The 17,648-nt window shown below is 45.0% G+C and overlaps 1 protein-coding gene across 1 annotated transcript; it reads right to left on the reverse strand.

Moving 5' to 3' along the window:
- Positions 1 to 10,939: 10,939 nt before the first annotated feature.
- Positions 10,940 to 11,539, reverse strand: LOC135714244 (uncharacterized). Its single transcript, XM_065237577.1, has one exon. It carries the CDS (start codon positions 11,537 to 11,539, stop codon positions 10,940 to 10,942), a length of 600 nt encoding a protein of 199 aa, XP_065093649.1.
- Positions 11,540 to 17,648: the final 6,109 nt, after the last annotated feature.

Below are 17,648 nucleotides of genomic sequence, written 5' to 3' on the forward strand. Positions count from 1 at the left end.
AACCTATAGAGGACATTTTTTGACAATGTTTTTTTTTTTAAGTATAACACTAAATTCTACAACACTATTTATATAAAACAGCACGCAACAGCCACCCTACTGCTTTCTCTCTGAATTGACTAAGTTAGTCATAACGAGAGGAGCAACACAATAGTTGGGTAAAGAAGAATTTCATTATAATACACCGTTGCTTTCGGCAACGTGGGGCTTTAGGTAGTGATGAAACGTTTATAAGCAAGTCAATCGCGCACTTTTTTGACTGTAGATTTGAAGAAATACTTCAAATCTCCTCGTACATTGTACGAGTTAGATAAAGAAGTGTGCGATTGACTAGTACCGTTGCCTCGCTCAATTTCAACTTTTATTCAATTTTCATACTGCCTTACTATATATTTTTTTTTTTTTAATTCTTTATTTAAGAGATTTTTAGCCTTAGGCTAGTTCATCTCTAAGCCTTAAAGTATAAGCGCACTTTCAAAACAACAAAAAAGTAATGTTTTTTTTAAGTTTTAATAATTTTATTTGGCAAATCATATTTGTATTTGTATTTCAAATGATATTTTAGTCTCGTTCAATCAACATATTTAATCATAGCTAAGACTCCTAACTTTTCCTCGAACATGACCCATTAGCTTCTGCACAGTGGTACTTTCCACCATTTTGACCACTTTTGGCCAATCTTTTTTGAATTTTTGGATGTCGTCCGCTGGTTTTATTAATTTTCGAAGCTTTGCTTTGGTTAAAGCCCAAAAAGTCTCGATTGGCCGTGCCTCCGGGCAGTTTCGCGGATTCATGTATTTCGGCACGAAACATACATTTTGACTTTTGTACCATTCTAAAGTGTCCTTTGCGTAATGACATGACGCCAAATCAGGCCAAAATACTACTTGACCTTCGTGCTGCCTGATCATCGGCAACAATCGCTTCTGGAGACATTCCTTAAGGTATTTCTGAGTGTTCATCGTCTCCGTTGTGATGTACGGACTAGATGTTTTACCACACTCGCATATTGCCTGCCAAACCATAACCTTCTTACCGAATTTTTCGGTAAAAATTGCCTTCTCCGTTTCGGGGATGTCCTTGCCTTCGCTTACAGTATAGAATTGTGGGAAGCGTTTTGTAATCTAGTTTCACGTACGTTTCGTCGTCCATTATTATACACCCAGAATTTCGACACAATAACGAATCGTAGAGTTTGCGGGCCCGTGGTTTCACGGACGCGGCCTGTTTTGGGTTCCTTTTGGGTTTGTTCCTGCTTCCGGTATGTTTTTAGCCCAAGTCTTTCTTTGGCACGCATGACGTTACCCGACGAGGTCCCTAGTTTTTTCGCAACATCCCGAACGGAAGTCGCTGGTTTTCGTTTGTAGGCATCCCTGATCTTTTTATAGATATCCGGACTTACAGAACCGGATTTCCGGCCACTCTTCGGCGCATCTTCAAACGTACACTGTTCTCTATATTTTTTAATCGCAGTTCGTACCGCTCCGACGCTTACACTCTCTTCCTTGGCCAATTTTCTCAAGGAGAGTCCGCTCACAGTGCACCATTTGTGGACGATACTTTTTCGTTGTTCAGGAGTAAGACCACGCATTTTGACAGGAAACACAAAACTGAGCACTTTTTTGATGCTATGTCATTCAGAAATGAGCAAACAAAAGGACGCAGCCAAAACATGTTAAAATATTTCATTATATTCAAAGTGACCGTTAAAATAAGGTGTGCTTATACTTTCTGGAACAGTCTATATAGTGGAACTATCCACCAACCCTCTTCAGACCATAATCTAGCTAATAAATTATCTCACTAAAGTTTCATGTTAGATAGCAATTCCAACTAACTCTGAAAATCGTAAGCTTCGCGTAACATAAAAACACTTTGATGTTACTCGTAATGTTATTTCCGCTTTACGCCAGAAGATGAAGATTCAAGATGTTTTACATTTTTCGTGTTCGGCCCAATGTCACCCTGACGTTTTTACCCTTCTTACAAAGAAGGGTATAGATATCACTTGAAAAACCGACTATCGATCCGAGGCCCGGAGGGCCGAGTGTCATATACCATTCGACTCAGCTCGACGAGATCGGAACATGTCTGTGTGTGTGTGTGTACGTGTGTATGTGTGTATGTGTGTGTGTATGTAACGAAATGAATGCGCTCACGTTTCTCAGCAACCGCTCAACCGATTTGGACAAACTCGGCGCCAAATGATAGGTCTTGGGGTCCCATTGAACGCTATTGAACGGTTTTGGAATCGGTGAACCGGTTCCGGAGATATGGCCGGAATAAGATCCGGTGAATATGGGCCTTCACGCTGGATTTAACGGAAAACGTATCAAAACCATCATGCGACACATCAAATTACTACAGAATTCAAAAATAAGATCAATGCAAGCCGTGTTCAGTGTTCCAGACCACATTAGACACACTTGGACATGTTCCGGGTACCCCGGGGAAGTTGCTTGAATATGAATTGAATTAAAACCCATTAAATCACATTAAAATATGATGATAAGGTGATTGGTAGCCTCACCAAATAGACTACACCCGGATATATTCCGGGTACCCCCAGGCAGTGGCGTAGCGTCACTGGATGACACGGGGGTGGGGGGCTTGGTCACTGATAATGACAATAAAATAAATAAACTTGAATAAGTAAGAAGGGTCTGATCACACCATAGGTGGATAAATTCGGGTTTTTCTTATTATGAATAGTACCAGAAGCAAAATGGTTATTTAAGGTTTCCATGAGTACTTCAAACGGAGTTCCAATAATGTCAAACATAGTGTTTCCAATTTTCCAATCATAATCGCAAAGTTGATTGGATACCACACCTGAAATTATCGATGTTTTTTTTTTTTTTTTTTTTCCTTTGGTTTATTTTTTCCGTCGATCTTGTTTTCCGTGCTGAGCACCAATGCTACCGACGTGCCAGGAAGGCAGCTCCCACACCTGGACCCTACCTATCGACCCATCAACTCATGAACCGGGGACCAACGGCTTTACTTCCCATCCGAAGGAAGGCGTGATCAGAGATGTTATGCCTCAGAACATCCCGGTGGCGCCAACTGGGATTGAACCCAGGCCTGCTGGGGTGAGAGGCAATCACGCTTACCACTACACCACCGGCGCCGTTGAAATTATCGATGTTGACAATGTAATCAAATTCCTGAAACCGACCATGAACGAAGATGTCCTCAGAAAAAAAAACCCACACACAAACACAGCCTCACAAAGCATAAAACCTAATAGTTGCCTATAAAGAACAACCAGGATCCCTAATGGTACGAGGTTACACAGAAAGATTTTACTTTACTTATATCACAACCAATCCAAAATCGATCGCACCAGCGAGATTGAAACACAACAAATCAGGTAACATTTTTCGATTGAATTCATTATTCAAATGATTTTTCCCGTTGATAATCGTCCGCATGTTTCAGATTCCAATAAGTCCGCTTCAACTTTCCGAACCACTTAACCACGTTAGTTATTTTTGGCCTAGTCCAACCCCCCTTTTTCGAACCATTTCTCAATCGTTGAATTATTCATCAGAACAACACCAGAAATCAAATTCACCAGAACAGCGCTCTGTTAGCGCTCGCACCTTCAAAGCAAACAGTCCACCCACAGGTTGCAATGCCACCCATTATACCATATCGACCGCATGCTCCACCAGGCTGCCAAATTGGTTATCCAGCCACCCACCGTCGACGATTGGATGCCGCCATATGACGCCACCACTCTAGGCCAGCGCGGGACAGCCCCCAAAACAAATCGGTTCAACACTTTGGGCTTGTCGACAACCCGAGAACTTTCTTGCTCCTTCTCTTTCTCACTCAGTCGCACAAGACCTGCATATATGAAACCATTGATCACTATCTTTTATTCATGACCTCATCGAGGAAGGCGGCATTCACATCCGGACGGAAAACCACCCACATCCACTCACCTCCGGGAACGGGACAGACAAGGATTGGACTTCCTGTGTGGCCGCAGCAGCACAACTCTTTTCGACTTGTTTGACTTCGTGACTAAAATATGTTGCTCTACCTTGCCGACCGTCCGTCCTGTGTGGAAGGCATGAATCATGAACCATGTGTTAGGGCTGTGTGTTTTCCGAGGATTCCGTTCCGATTGTCGGTGGTTACGTTTTCTTTTGACGGTTGGCTGTATAGAAGGGGATCTTCCTTTTACTTCGTTCAAGGTTTCCAGGGAGTGAAAGAGTATCCCTACATTGTGGCGTTTGCTCACGTCCAGGACATTCGTCTATCGAAATCAAAACGAAGCACTCCCACTGGGTGGTGTACTGAAGACGACCACGTAAACCGTATATCAGCGCTATAAATCTTGGGACCAGTTCAAGGTTCAAGGTTGACACCGATATTGACTACGGGCACTAGAACAAATGAGATTTGTTTGGAAAATTACCTGTTGATTGCAGAAATTCAGGCATATCTTTTATATTGGTTCAATGGTTTTTGAGACATTAAATTATGTGCCGATTATAACGATGACGAATTGTACGATTAGGTGAGTGTCATGAAAAATAATCGATATGGCAGTTTGGCGCCTCAGGATAGCTGAGAAGTATTCGCCCCCTGCTTTCATAATTCAGGCTTTCAGAACAAATCTAAGCCCACAGAAAGAATTCGGGTGATTTAACCGATGGAAGCATGCAGTTAGGTCTTCATAACTTCATAACATTTCCTCAGTAAAACTCATCACTTCTGTGTGAAGTGTTGCCATTGGCCATTGTTTGCCCTTCCCACGAGAAAGTTAAGAGCAAAAAAAATATCCTTTCTATCTTCGATAATGATGCCATAAATCCCTTCCCAAGGGGCAAAACTAACACCATTCGACTCCGTGGCTGGTGGTTCGCAGAAAAGCGAGAGTGAAACTGAAATTGAGTACCCGGGAAGGACTATTTGTCAACACGACTATGTGTCCTGCAGGAAAAACTAGAACAAAGGCCACAATTCATAAATTATTTTATTTTCTGCCTGGCCTGGATCGGTGTAGAGTTGATAAGAGATGCAGACATACGTACTTGTAGAGTGCAACGGGGGGAGCGCAATTTTGATGAAGGTCATCTACAGTGATGCTTGCCAGGACAGTAGCCTTATCATCTTGTGCATATCAAATTTTGATGAGAGGAGGGGAGGCAGTGAAAAATAGAGCAAATTTATCGACTGTGCTACTGCCCCTATGATGACCTGAAATAAAAGCGATAAAAAGTAGAGTCACGCAAACAAATTAATTTTATGAATGGCCTAAATGAAGCTTCAATCATATATAATAAAATACAGCTTCATTAGTCGAACGTGTCAGAAGCTCGTTGCTTTTTCTTTGTCATTCGCTGGGCTGTCGATGTTTGATGGTAAGAAAACAAATCTAGGATTTTTGTGCTTTCAAGGGTAATTTGGAGTCAGAATTAAGTCAGTCGAAGCACGTACTTGACATTCAGAATGAGCACTGGATGCGATCATAAATCAAGTTTTTTTTTTGCCTGATTTGATGAGAAATGGGGCAAGGATGGCTTGATTATTTGCCACGAAGTGAAAAACATTTGTATTATGTTTAAAATGTATAAAAGAAAAGGCTTCACCGTCAATGTGTCCATCTACAAACATGCTTTATCTGCAATTATCAAATGGATACAATTTAAATTTTTCGTAAATGTCTGCAATAGATTTCCATCCAATTTAACATTGATTATGGTCAATATTACATTCTAATTATTACCGAACCAGGGTGGTTTTTCGGTAAATTACAATAGTCTAACACAATAAAATCTGATAAATAATGATATGTCAGGAATTCAGGACCAGCCAGATCCAACTGACATATTTTATATTATTTATCCTTTTCACTCACGTTATGTAACATTTAGATGTTTAAGACGTTTAAATTCAATTAAAAAAAAAAAGCTGCCAGTACCGAAAATTTAATTTCCTGTTTAAATTTTGTGCCTACAATCAAACGATTTCCAAACAGTCTGACAAGAAACTCTAGCAGGGATGCAGGTATGGTGTAACAGAAAAATCGAAATCGATCTCTAGAGCTGAACGCAAGACGCAACTTTTACTTTTCCCCCGGATAGATAGCGAAACAAATCCATTTTTCATAATCCACTTCCTGGAAAAGAGGGTGAGCTATCAACTCGAATCAAATTCAATATTCATCTAAGTGTTCTGAAAATCGGAAATGGTTCGGGAAAGGGCCTCCAGCATAAGATTGACTATGACTAGACCGCGTTAATGAAAACCACCTTTATGGAGTACATGTAGCATTTGGCTTAATTGGATCCAATATGGAATATCTCGTGATCCTTATCAAATAGAAGGTTACTGTCTTCGGCAAAGTTGTTCAGTGGGTTGGTGGATAGCAGTCAGTGTTGTGTCTTGTCATTGTCACTAACAGATTTCACACGGTATTGACATTGTCACAGAGATGCCAGATTTGTTCCATGCAATTCCGTAGACTTATTCAAATCCACGGATTTCTACGGATTTTTTTTAGTCGAAGGTGATATTTTTTTTAGTTCTAAGGCGATATTTAACGTTAAATGATAAATCGATGAAAGAACTTTTGAAAAACTACTAGGGACAGCCCTCTGGGATTGTACGCAATGGTGACGTCGGACTACGTGGTCTTATATAATCAATGTTATTTGTTAACTGCAGCAGGACTTGTGTTTTGTGTAGGAATAGGAAATGTATACTCTTTAGTACGGCTTTGATTGCCGTGAAAAGAAGCTTTTGATATGAATTTTAGTTGGGACATGTTCACAAATTTAACTCTTTTGGAAAATCTTGGTTCCCCTGAGTTTTTGGCATACTTTCACTGATTGCTTCCTGGGGATCCTTGTTCAGCCATAGCAAGATGTGCGCGTGAGGACTTCCACGGTGCTAAAATTCAATCGTGTCAACCAGCTTGTTGAAGTACACGCAGCACGTGACTGGAACATCATTGACCAGAGTTGCTGTTTGTAGTGCAGTCAATTCCTGTATAGGATCTGTTAAGTCATTGCCATTGTGTCCTTCTGACAATCGATGTAGGAAATTAAACAAATTGGGCCACTTCATCTCATTTACACTGAGTGTGAGGAACATCGTAGGCTTTCCCAATTGCCTACAACAATGGTGAACAAATTTCTCTTCTTTTGTTGCCAATGCTGTACTGAATTCGGTATTGATTTGAGGAAGGACAGATTTCGTTAAATGCACTGCTCCATGAATAAGGCGGTCCTTAAGGTTGACACGTGTAATATTTGCGGTCCCCGTGCACTTAAAAGTGAATTGCAAGCCTTCGGAAACTCTAAGGCGAAGAACTTTCATTGTCATATACAACAAATGTTGTGGTTTGGCCACACGCCTGTCTTGACGACGAGTTTCACTGGATGCCATCATGAAATATGTCACCCGAACCCCTGGCTTAAATTTCCGTAGATGGCCGAAACAAATGACAGGAAAAGCTATCTCTTCGCCGTGCTTGTCATATATTAATGGCAGAGAAACCCTGTTTTGCTCAGGAGCAATCTCCAGGCATTTGTCCTCATTCCAAAGGAGCGTTTCCTGTTGCCCAAGCAGCAATTCTGTCTCATTATCCACGGCAATGGTTTCCAGCTCAATTTGAGGATCCACTGCAGGGGTTTCAAGACCATCTATGGCGATCTGATCAATTGTTATCCCGTAGCGGTGGTACAGTGATGTCGTAATCTAATAAGAAAGCCAAGCTTTAACCATAGTTTCCTTTATAAAGCTGGACAAGTACGACGACTTATGAATTACGTGCTTTTTGATGAACACGATGAAGGCCTGATCATCATCGAGCTGACGGGGAAGAGAGCGTCGTCTCTCTTACACAACGCAAACGGTAGAACAACATTCGAGCAAAAAGAAAATTATCAAATAACTGTAATATGACATATGTGATCTCGTTCTAATTCCTCAATTTGGTGTAAATTAAACCATTTATGATCAAACATATGACATCGTTCCCTGCTATTTTCACAATTCACACAAGCACAGCATCAGGAGCTCTTATTATGAGAAAAACTAAAATACATACATTCGTGACGGCCTTCGGCGACAGTGTCGTATGACAGAGCCTGTTGTATGACATTTTAGTTTGGTACAGTAATTTGAAAGCTTGTTTTGCAAGTGTCGGAAGCAAAGGCAGTCGATTATCACTGAAAATGTATCGACTACGGTGACCGCTAACAAGATTGGTCTCGACATGACAAGCAAAGATTGACAGTATATTATGGGAACTTTCGGCGGAGTGAAGAGATAGTACGAAGGTCTGACGTTTGCTTACTCAAAAAGCAGCTAAGTGAGCATGAAAACGGTTGACAAGTTGCAGAGGTGAATTTTACTTTATGCTTCTTTCCCTTAAGAATCAGATTATACTCTAGATTGAAAAAAAAAACCGATACTGAAGGGAGACGTACACTGAAGAAAAAAATCCGTAGAAACTATACCGAATTCCGTAGATTTTGCCTACGGATCCGTATTTCCGCAAAAAATTGTGATATCCGTCGATCTACGGAGATTTCCGTAGATCTGGCATCGCTGCTTGTAGACTACTGGTTTACTAAGAAACGATACGCGTGAACAGGCCCGGTATATATATACACTCGTGACCCTACCAAACACCAATCACACGCGCCGTCCTAAGGAAAACATATTCTTCTTCTTCTTTGCATGGAATGTTCTAGAAACAAATTGCGTCGCAGGAAATTTCAGTTCTCGCTGGGAGCGTTTGATCGCGGACATACTCCCGCCCGTTGGAATGTTATTCCAAATCATCTAAATGTTGTACGTTGTCGTCTTGCAGAGGAAGTGGTGCCAGCTTACTTACTGCTCACCGATACACACCGGTCGTTGTCTTGCCATCAGCAACCCGCACTACTCCATCCTTCCCTGGATAGACAGCTTTGATCCGTCCAAGTTTTCAAGCTTGTGATGGTTGATTATCTTCGGCTAACAGAACTACAGTTCCAATTTCGATGTTAGGCTGCCTTTTGATCCCTTTTGCTCTTGACTGTAATGTTGAAAGATATTCGCGAGACCACTTGTTCCAAAAATGATCCCGGAGTTGGTTGAGGTACTGCCATCTCGATAAACGATTTGCAGGAACGTCCAAATACGATGGTTTAGCAACCGGATCAAGTCTTCGACCGAGCATCAAATAAGACGGAGATATTGGTTGTGGGTCGTTCGGATCACTGGATGTAGCATAAAGTGGACGAGAGTTCACAATAGCTTCGATTTGTGTTAGCACTGACCACCGAAGTTCGGCGATCTCGGCGGAATAAACTCCCATTCCACTTCACGGCTGATCAGGAAATCGTAGATTTCACTCCTTCCCATTTGGTCGTACTTCTTCAATTGGACTGGTGTCATTCCTCGAGATACAATATCTGCCAGGTTCTGATTGGTACTCACGTAATTCCATTGATAATCTTCAGTCAAGCGGTTGATTTCGGCTACACGATTGCGAATGTACACTTGCAACCGATCCAAGCCAGTACTATTTGGCTGTCACTCCACAGTTTCACTTGTCGATTCGAAACCTTCATCATCGGAACCACGTTTTCTACCAACCTGGCAAGCAATAAGGCGGCACTCAACTCCAATCTTGGAATGGTCATCGCATGGAGTGGGGCTACTCTGGATTTGCTGCACAGAAGGTGAGATACAGCTGATCCATTTTGTCGAATGCAACGGAGGTACAGACAAGCTCCGTATGCTGCCTGGGAAGCATCGGTGAATCCATGAACCTCTATGGCTTCTGGTTCTGGAATCACGACACACCTCGGAATCTCTATGTTGCTTAGTTCATCTAAGGATGTCTGGAACTCTTCTCATCGGTGAAGAATCTCACCATCAAGCGGATCATCCCATCCTACACTGCAAGCCCACAAACACTGCATTATCATTTTCGCTTCGACGATCACGGGACCCAACAGTCCCAAGGGGTCGAAAATCGTCCCCGATCGCTACATCACTTGTTTACTATCTTCTGCAGGATCAACTGCTACACGGAACAGGAACTGGTCTTTCTTCGGATCCCACAGGAGACTTAGAGCCTTGATGACTTGGTTGGCACTGGAATCCTGGATCGATACTAGGGTTTCACGATCTTCCTCAGGAATTCCATCTAGTACTTCCTCCGAATTGGAGCACCACTTTTTCACCGGAAATCCACCCTTCAGCATTAATTTTTCGAGGTTCTGACGTAGCTTCTTGGCTAGTTCAACCGTTTCTCCGCCAGACAGAATATCATCCATAGAGTCGTACAAGGTTATCTCGACCGCTTCTGGATGATTAGCTATCTCATCACGAGCTAACTGGATTAGTGACCTCACCGCAAGGAAGGAAGCTGCCGTTTTCCATCGTGTTACGTTTTCGAACCCACATTGTTTTCTCTGTGGATGGTTCGAAAATGCACAGGCAAATTCTTATAGATCCGTCCCAAACGCGGTACCAACGAATCTTCTGGCGTGGTAGTCCATCAGAAACGCTACAAGTTCTGGAGTTGCTGACCGTTACTTATGGGACATTTTCGAGCCATCCGCAGAGAAAACAATGTGGGTTCGAAAACGTAACACGATGGAAAACAAGTCACTTTGACTGTTCAAACCAGTCATCAGCACATCGTTGAGGGATAAACCACTTGCTTTCGCTGTCGTATCAAATACTACGCGCAATTTGGTGCTGTGACTCGATGGCTTCAAGACGCAATGGTGAGGCAAATAATATGTCTGGATACCTGCTGGATCTTCGTCCTCTTTTATCTCGCGACAATGACCAAGGGTTTTATATTCTTCAATGAAGGTTGCGTATTGAGTTTTCAGATCAGGATGTCTCGCCAATTTCTTCCCCAAAAGCAGGAACCGTTTCAAGGCTAACGACCTGGAGTTTCCTAATTCTTTCACAGATTCATGAAAGGGTAGCTGGACCACACGTCCATTTTCATCGCGACGGTAAGTTCGCTGATAATGTTCTCCAAACCGTCAGTCATAGCAATGTTGGCACACACTGGATTGTCTTCTTCTGGCTGCTCGTATGAACCGGCTACAACCCATCCGAACTGAGTCTCGTACAATGTCGGCAAGCGATTGGACATCTTTATCTGGCCTTGCATTAGGATTTGGAAAAATAATTCAGCTCCAATCAGCATGTCTATTTCACCTGGACTGGAGAATGAAGCATCAGCCAGTAGAATACCGGGAGGGATGTTCTTAGAATCAATGTTCACACATGTAGACCGAATGGTGCCTGTCACCTTCGGAGTAACGAGACATTCGACGTTGGTGGCAAAATCACTATAGCTGAATTTCATTCGTACCACCACCTTGTAACGGATATGGGCTCTGCTACCTCCAACACCGATAACAGGTACATTGGTCAAATACCTTGGAAGTTTCAGCCTTTGCACAACATTTTCAGCAAGTAGATTTATCTGCGATCCGGAATCCATTAATGCTCGTACTTGTTGGGTTTGTCCGTTATTCGATGTCAAACAAACCATCGCTGTCATCAGGAACACTTGCTTGTGTGGATAACCGCTGCTAGAACAGGTTGCTCACTTTGTTCTCCTCGGGTACCTTCGGTGTTTCACTGAGAATCACTTCCGGCTTCTCACGCTGCTCAAAATGAATCAATGTGTGATGTTTCCTGGAGCACTTCGTACATGATTTGTTACTGGAACACACTGCACTGCGATGGCCTTTTCGTAGGCAGTTTACTTCCTTCACCTTAGCCACTCTCTGTTCTGTGGTTATCTTCTGGAATGTTGGACACTTATAGTTTTGATGTTGCTTTGAACAGAAGTCGCACGAATATAGTGATGTCACTGACGCTGGATGTGAAGCCTTGGATGGCATAACCTTAGGGAACGATGTCTTCTGGACCATCATCTTAATACTGGACGACTCTGGAGCACTCTTCTCGCACCGTTCCAGGATAACGCTACGCTGCTTCAGAAAAACGATCATTGGCTCGAATACAGGGAGCTGTGTTTGATCGATGGAAGCTTCCCACAATTCACGGGTCTGGTCATCCAACGCTCGAGTCAACACAGTCACTACAAATAGCTCGGACATCCCAGTAAGCTGTTGGTTGAGCTTAACTAGATTCTCAACATGGCGGGAACACTCATCGACGAGGTTCCGAAGGTCTTGCGAAGACTTTTTCGTCATCTTCTTCAAATTCAGGAGGACTCGAATATGTGATTCTAGGATCAGGCGTTGGTTGCCAAATCTTGCCTCCAGGATATCTCAGGCACCAACTGCAATACCCTTCAAGGAATTCTCCAGATGCTAAAGTTTCACAGCATCAGAATCCGTGGAATGACGCATTAGATCCTGAAATATGTTGCCTTGAATCTAGGCCATGTTTCGTACCGTCACTCAAACGTTGGTAAAGGTGTTCGAAAAGATTGCGGCTGAAGGATAACAGGTTGATTCGTCATTTGGTTCACTACAGATGACGATGACAGCATGGACATGGCTGCATTCACTTGGTTCTCCTTCTCAATGACATCGATCAACGTCTCGATCATGATAGAGATTCCGTTGTACAGGTTCTCGAACTCATACTTGTCTTCCTTGGTCTTGACACTATCTTCAGATACGGATGCGATGACCATATCGTGATTATCGTTGTATTCCTTGTAGACTACTACTGGCATAAACTCGGAATTGCGGTAAAGATGGCCTTTCTTTGCTCTCCTTTGCTGCAGCTAACGCGTTGCGAATCCGTGTCAGCTTAGCCTTCCCTTGGCCTCGCTTGTGGATCAGCAACTTCAATTCTTCCTGGATGCTCATCTTCTTGGTTGGTGGGTGCTACCCACAATGTTTCGAACTAAAATCACTGTTACCCAAAGAAATGATATTTCAAATGCCCTTTCAAATGCCGTAAAAATTTTTTTTTTGTTTGCCCCAACCAGAGATATTAACATTTGAAAAGTGCATATTTTTAGTATAAAAACATTAATAACTCTTGATCGGCGAAAGATATTGACAAGCTTTGTGCAGCAGAAAATTGCACCTTCTTAAGATCTAAAAGTTACTTGAAGATACCTTTGCTGAGAAATTCGAAATAAGGAAACTAAAGCAAAACAACTGTTTTTTGTAGAGCCACCCTAACTCAATTCAAGAAAATAGCTCTAAATCGGCCAATTTAAGAGATACAAAAAAGTTATTTTCAACAAAGTTGCTTGAAATTAGCTCAGCTATAACTTTGCCGAAGAATTTATACCTTAATTTCTCAAACAAAAAGTTAGATTTTTGATTTTGATGATAATAGGAACCACCCTAGAATTCTTTGTCATAAAAATGAGGCCCCTATAATGAACAACTTTGTACAAAAGACTTTTAGTCTAAAGTTTCAATTTCAGGCTCAAAACATATCATTCCATCATTCCGGAGTTTCTTATCTTATCGATTTGGTATGTTCAGATGAATTATTGAAATCCAATTGCTCAATATCACAAGCATAGTTAATTTAACGCAGTGTTTGAATCGGAAATTTTTGTAGTGTAAATATTTAAAATCCACTTGCCCGTACAGTTGTTAGTGAGGTAACGTTGTCTGAATTATTAGCAGTTGGAAGATTTTAAATTTCAATATAAAGTTTAAATTTGATATATAAAGAAACAGGAAGTACACTAGCGTCGCATAGTGAGAAAAACGTGAAATTAATTGTGCTTTATTTGGAAGGTCTCAGTCACCTGAACAACTTTGCCAAATACAACAGCTTCCTAGCTGAGGAGGATCTCAAGATATATCTAATACAGGAAGTTCATGCGTAAACAAGCGCCGCCTAGTGAGTAGTAAGGTAATTCAGAACTAATCTATCAACCTGCCGGAAGGAATTGATTACCTGAACATCTTTTGCGAAATCGACGGAAAATTACCTGCAAACTAGCGCCGCACTGTGGTAACATTCTGAACTAATTAAACTACTGCCAGGGGTGTGAAGTTGTTCGCCTCCCCGTGGTGCACCCTGGAAACGATGGACCACCAGTGCTGCGGTACTGATCCAGTCAGCTAATCGAACAACAAACGAGGGGAAGCGCCGGAAGGTGCCTTGCGATCGATGTCAGTAAGATCGCAAGTATGTATACTGACACACTGGCATTATGTAGGACACTGAGTGGAAACTTATCATAAACCACGCTACGGGCTGGCACTCAAGGTATTTCATTCTCTTAGTAGAGTCGGGTGGAACCGGCCGAAACGACGTTTGAGCTAATGCCTTGTTTGTCTCCGTCCCATAAAACCCTGGCAGGCCTTAGAATACGTTCCTCCCGTGCCACCCAGTTGGGGCTGCGGTGGGAATAGGTTCGGTTGAATTATTCCCGTCTTACGCGATCCGGCTCTGAACATAACGCCCCATGAAGGCCTATGTCAACCCTCGTCATGGACCTCACTGCTCGCATAGGCACCCATGGGGATCAATCAGCGACTATTCCATTTGCACGGTAGGATAGCGGTCTAAGGGGGACCCAACAGTCGGGATGATTAAACAAAATCATCAACAAACTCAAAAACCCCAAACCTCAGGTGAACAAGTCGCCGAGGAGGCGACCGCGAACCCGTTCGCGAAGGGAGGTCTACCCAGATCTCCCGAACACAGTGAGCCGAACAAACGGCCGAAATCTCCGCGCGATGCAGAGACAACGGCCGGGATCGGTGGACAGCCGGAGGAGCAGCCGAAGGACTGGCCCGGGCTAATCAGAACTATGAATAGCTTTGGGCCCCTCCCTAGGCTGCTGGCAATCGCGGGACAACTCGACGCCATAATAGAGTTCACGAGCACGAAGAGCAACATCGCGAAGGACCTAAGCAGGCCTTGCGACAGCTCCGTGCAACCGTGAACGAGGCCCAGGACGACCACGAGTGGCTCAGGAAGCGACTAGAGGTCGCAGAGAGGGCGGAACAGAAGGAACCGAAGTCTACCCAGACGGACGCCTTCAACTTCACGGGCAACAATACGATGTCCAGCGAGGCCCTCCACTTTGCCGTTATGCAGGGACAGAAGTGAAATCGACCCTCACCTTCGCCAGTAAAGGGCGCAGCACGCCCTAAGAGACGGAAAGTCTCTGTGCAGGTGGAGAGTGTGGCGGTTGCCCATCAGTCCACTGCTTTAGTGGACGTACCGAAAAAGAGGGCTGGAATAGCCAGTAGCAAAGTTGAGAAATCTAGCGGCTCCAAGGGCGGGAAGCAGGGCAGTAAGAAGGGTACCCCCCCGAAACCCCCGAAACCCCCGAAACCCCCAGACAAAACTGCCCCCAAAAGCAGTGCTGCCCGGACCAGGAACAAGGGCGAAGCTCTCATCTTCAAGACGGACGCGTCGAAATACACGGAAGTCTTGAAGAAAATGAGAACGGACGAGCGTCTTGTGGAGATGGGCAGTAACGTGAGGAGCATCAGGCGCACTCGTACAGGCGAGATGCTCCTGGTGCTCAAACGTGGTGCTAAGGACCAGGGACCAACCTACCAGAAACTGGCAAAGGAGGTTGTTGGTTCTGGGGTGCAGGTGAAGTCGCTAGGCTCGACTATCACCATCCAGGTCAAGGACCTGGACGAAGTGACGGAGGCGACCGAGTTAGTCACGGCGCTCCGGGAACAGTGTCAAGTCGAGGTACCGCAATCAGCGATTATCTTGAGGAAGGGACTGTTCTCCACCCAAGTGGCTACCATCAGGCTCTCTGCAGCTGAGGCCAGAAAGGCGGTAGCCGCAGGGAGGGTGCGAGTGGGCTGGTCGGTCTGCCCCGTGAGTATTCCCCGACCGGTGACGGCTTGCTTTAGGTGCTTCGGTCAGGGCCATGTGGCCCGTGACTGTAAGAACACCGACAGGAGCAAGCTTTGCAGATGGTGCGGCTCGGAGGGCCATAAGGCGCGAGGTTGCCAAAAGCCGCCGAGGTTCACTATATGCGCGGAGAAGGGGAATACCCCTACCAACCACATGGCAGGTGGCCCCCGCTGCCCGGGGTCCAAGAGCTATGCTGCTAAGGCAAAGAGCAATGCTCAGCCATGTTCGAGGTAGCGCAGTTGAACCTGAACCACTGTTCGGCTGCCCAGCAACTGCTGTGGCAATCGGCAGTGGAATGGGGAGCGGATGTCGCAATCATCTCTGACCCGTACCGCGTCCCAACCGGCAACGGGAATTGGGTCACGGACGCGTCGGGGATGGCGGCGATATGTACGATGGGGAGCTTCCCCATTCAGGAGGTAGTCGTGTCCAACTCGAGCGAGGGATTCGTGATCACCAGGGTTAACGGAGTATACTTAAGTAGCTGCTATGCTCCACCCAGGTGGTCTATCGAGCAATTCTCGCAGATGGTGGACAGACTGACTGCGGTACTTGTCGGCCTAAGACCGGTGGTCATTGCGGGCGACTTTAACGCATGGGCGGTAGAGTGGGGTAGCCACCACACCAACCAGAGAGGATGCATCCTACTGGAGGCAATGGCCAAGCTGGACGTTGTACTATCCAACACAAGCCAGGAAAACCCCCTGGGGACCCGCCAGCATACAGACCCATCTGTTTGCTGGACACCACTGGGAAACTGCTTGAGAGGGTCATCCTCAACAGGCTGTCGGCCTACACCGAAGGTGTAGACGGCCTGTCAAGCAGCCAGTACGGGTTCCGAAAGGGCAGATCCACGGTGGACGCCATCCGTGACGTCATCCAGACGGCAGAGGTGGTTCATCGGAAACGAAGGGGCATTCGCTACTGCGCGGTGCTAACCTTAGACGTGAAGAACGCGTTCAACAGCGCGTGCTGGGGGGCGATAGCCCGCTCGCTACACCAGCTCCAAATTCCCGGAGGGCTGTATAAGATTCTGGAAAGCTACTTCCAGAATCGTGTGTTGACGTACGACACAGAAGATGGCGAAAAATGCGTTAGAGTCACCGCAGGTGTGCCACAAGGCTCCATCCTGGGCCCGGTGTTATGGAACGTCATGTACGATGGACTGTTGAGGATAAAATTCCCGGTAGGCGTGAAAATTGTAGGTTTTGCCGACGATGTCACGCTGGTAGTCTGCGGGGAATCCCTCGAGGAGGTAGAGCTGACAGCGGCCCACTGCGTCAGGCTTGTGGAGGAATGGATGAGAACCAGGAAACTGGAGCTCGCCCATCACAAGACGGAAGTGGTCGTAGTCAACAATCGCATGTCAGTACAGCATGCAACGTTGACAGTCGGCGGAAGCACAATTAGGTCTGTGCGCTCTCTAAAACTCTTGGGGGTCATGCTCGATGATAAGCTCAGCTTCGGCTGCCACGTCGAGTACGCCTGCAAGAGAGCGTCTATGGCTGTGGGGGCATTATCCCGTATGATGTCAAACAGCTCGGCAGTGAATGCCAGTAAGCGCAGGCTCCTCGCTGGGGTCGTAGTATCTATCCTCAGATACGGCGGCCCTGCGTGGGCTGCGGTACTGGATATTGACTGCCACAGGCAGAAATTAGAGAGTACACACAGGCTAATGTGCTTAAGGGTTGCCAGTGCATACCGCACTATCTCGAGAGAGGCCGTCTGTGTCATAGCAGGGATGATGCCAATCAGCCTTATCATTAAGGAGGATGTGGCGTGCTATGACGCGAGGACCGTTCGAGGGGTGCGCAACAACG

The sequence above is a fragment of the Ochlerotatus camptorhynchus genome, unplaced genomic scaffold (assembly GCF_037179485.1).
Source record: "Ochlerotatus camptorhynchus isolate MF236.1 unplaced genomic scaffold, CSIRO-AGI_Acam_v1.1 ptg000631l, whole genome shotgun sequence".
NCBI lineage: Eukaryota > Metazoa > Arthropoda > Insecta > Diptera > Culicidae > Ochlerotatus > Ochlerotatus camptorhynchus.

Bases quoted from the DNA above. Each gene is read 5' to 3' on its own strand.
- LOC135714244 (XM_065237577.1), bottom strand. From the start codon at position 11,539: ATGGTTTGTTTGACATCGAATAACGGACAAACCCAACAAGTACGAGCA.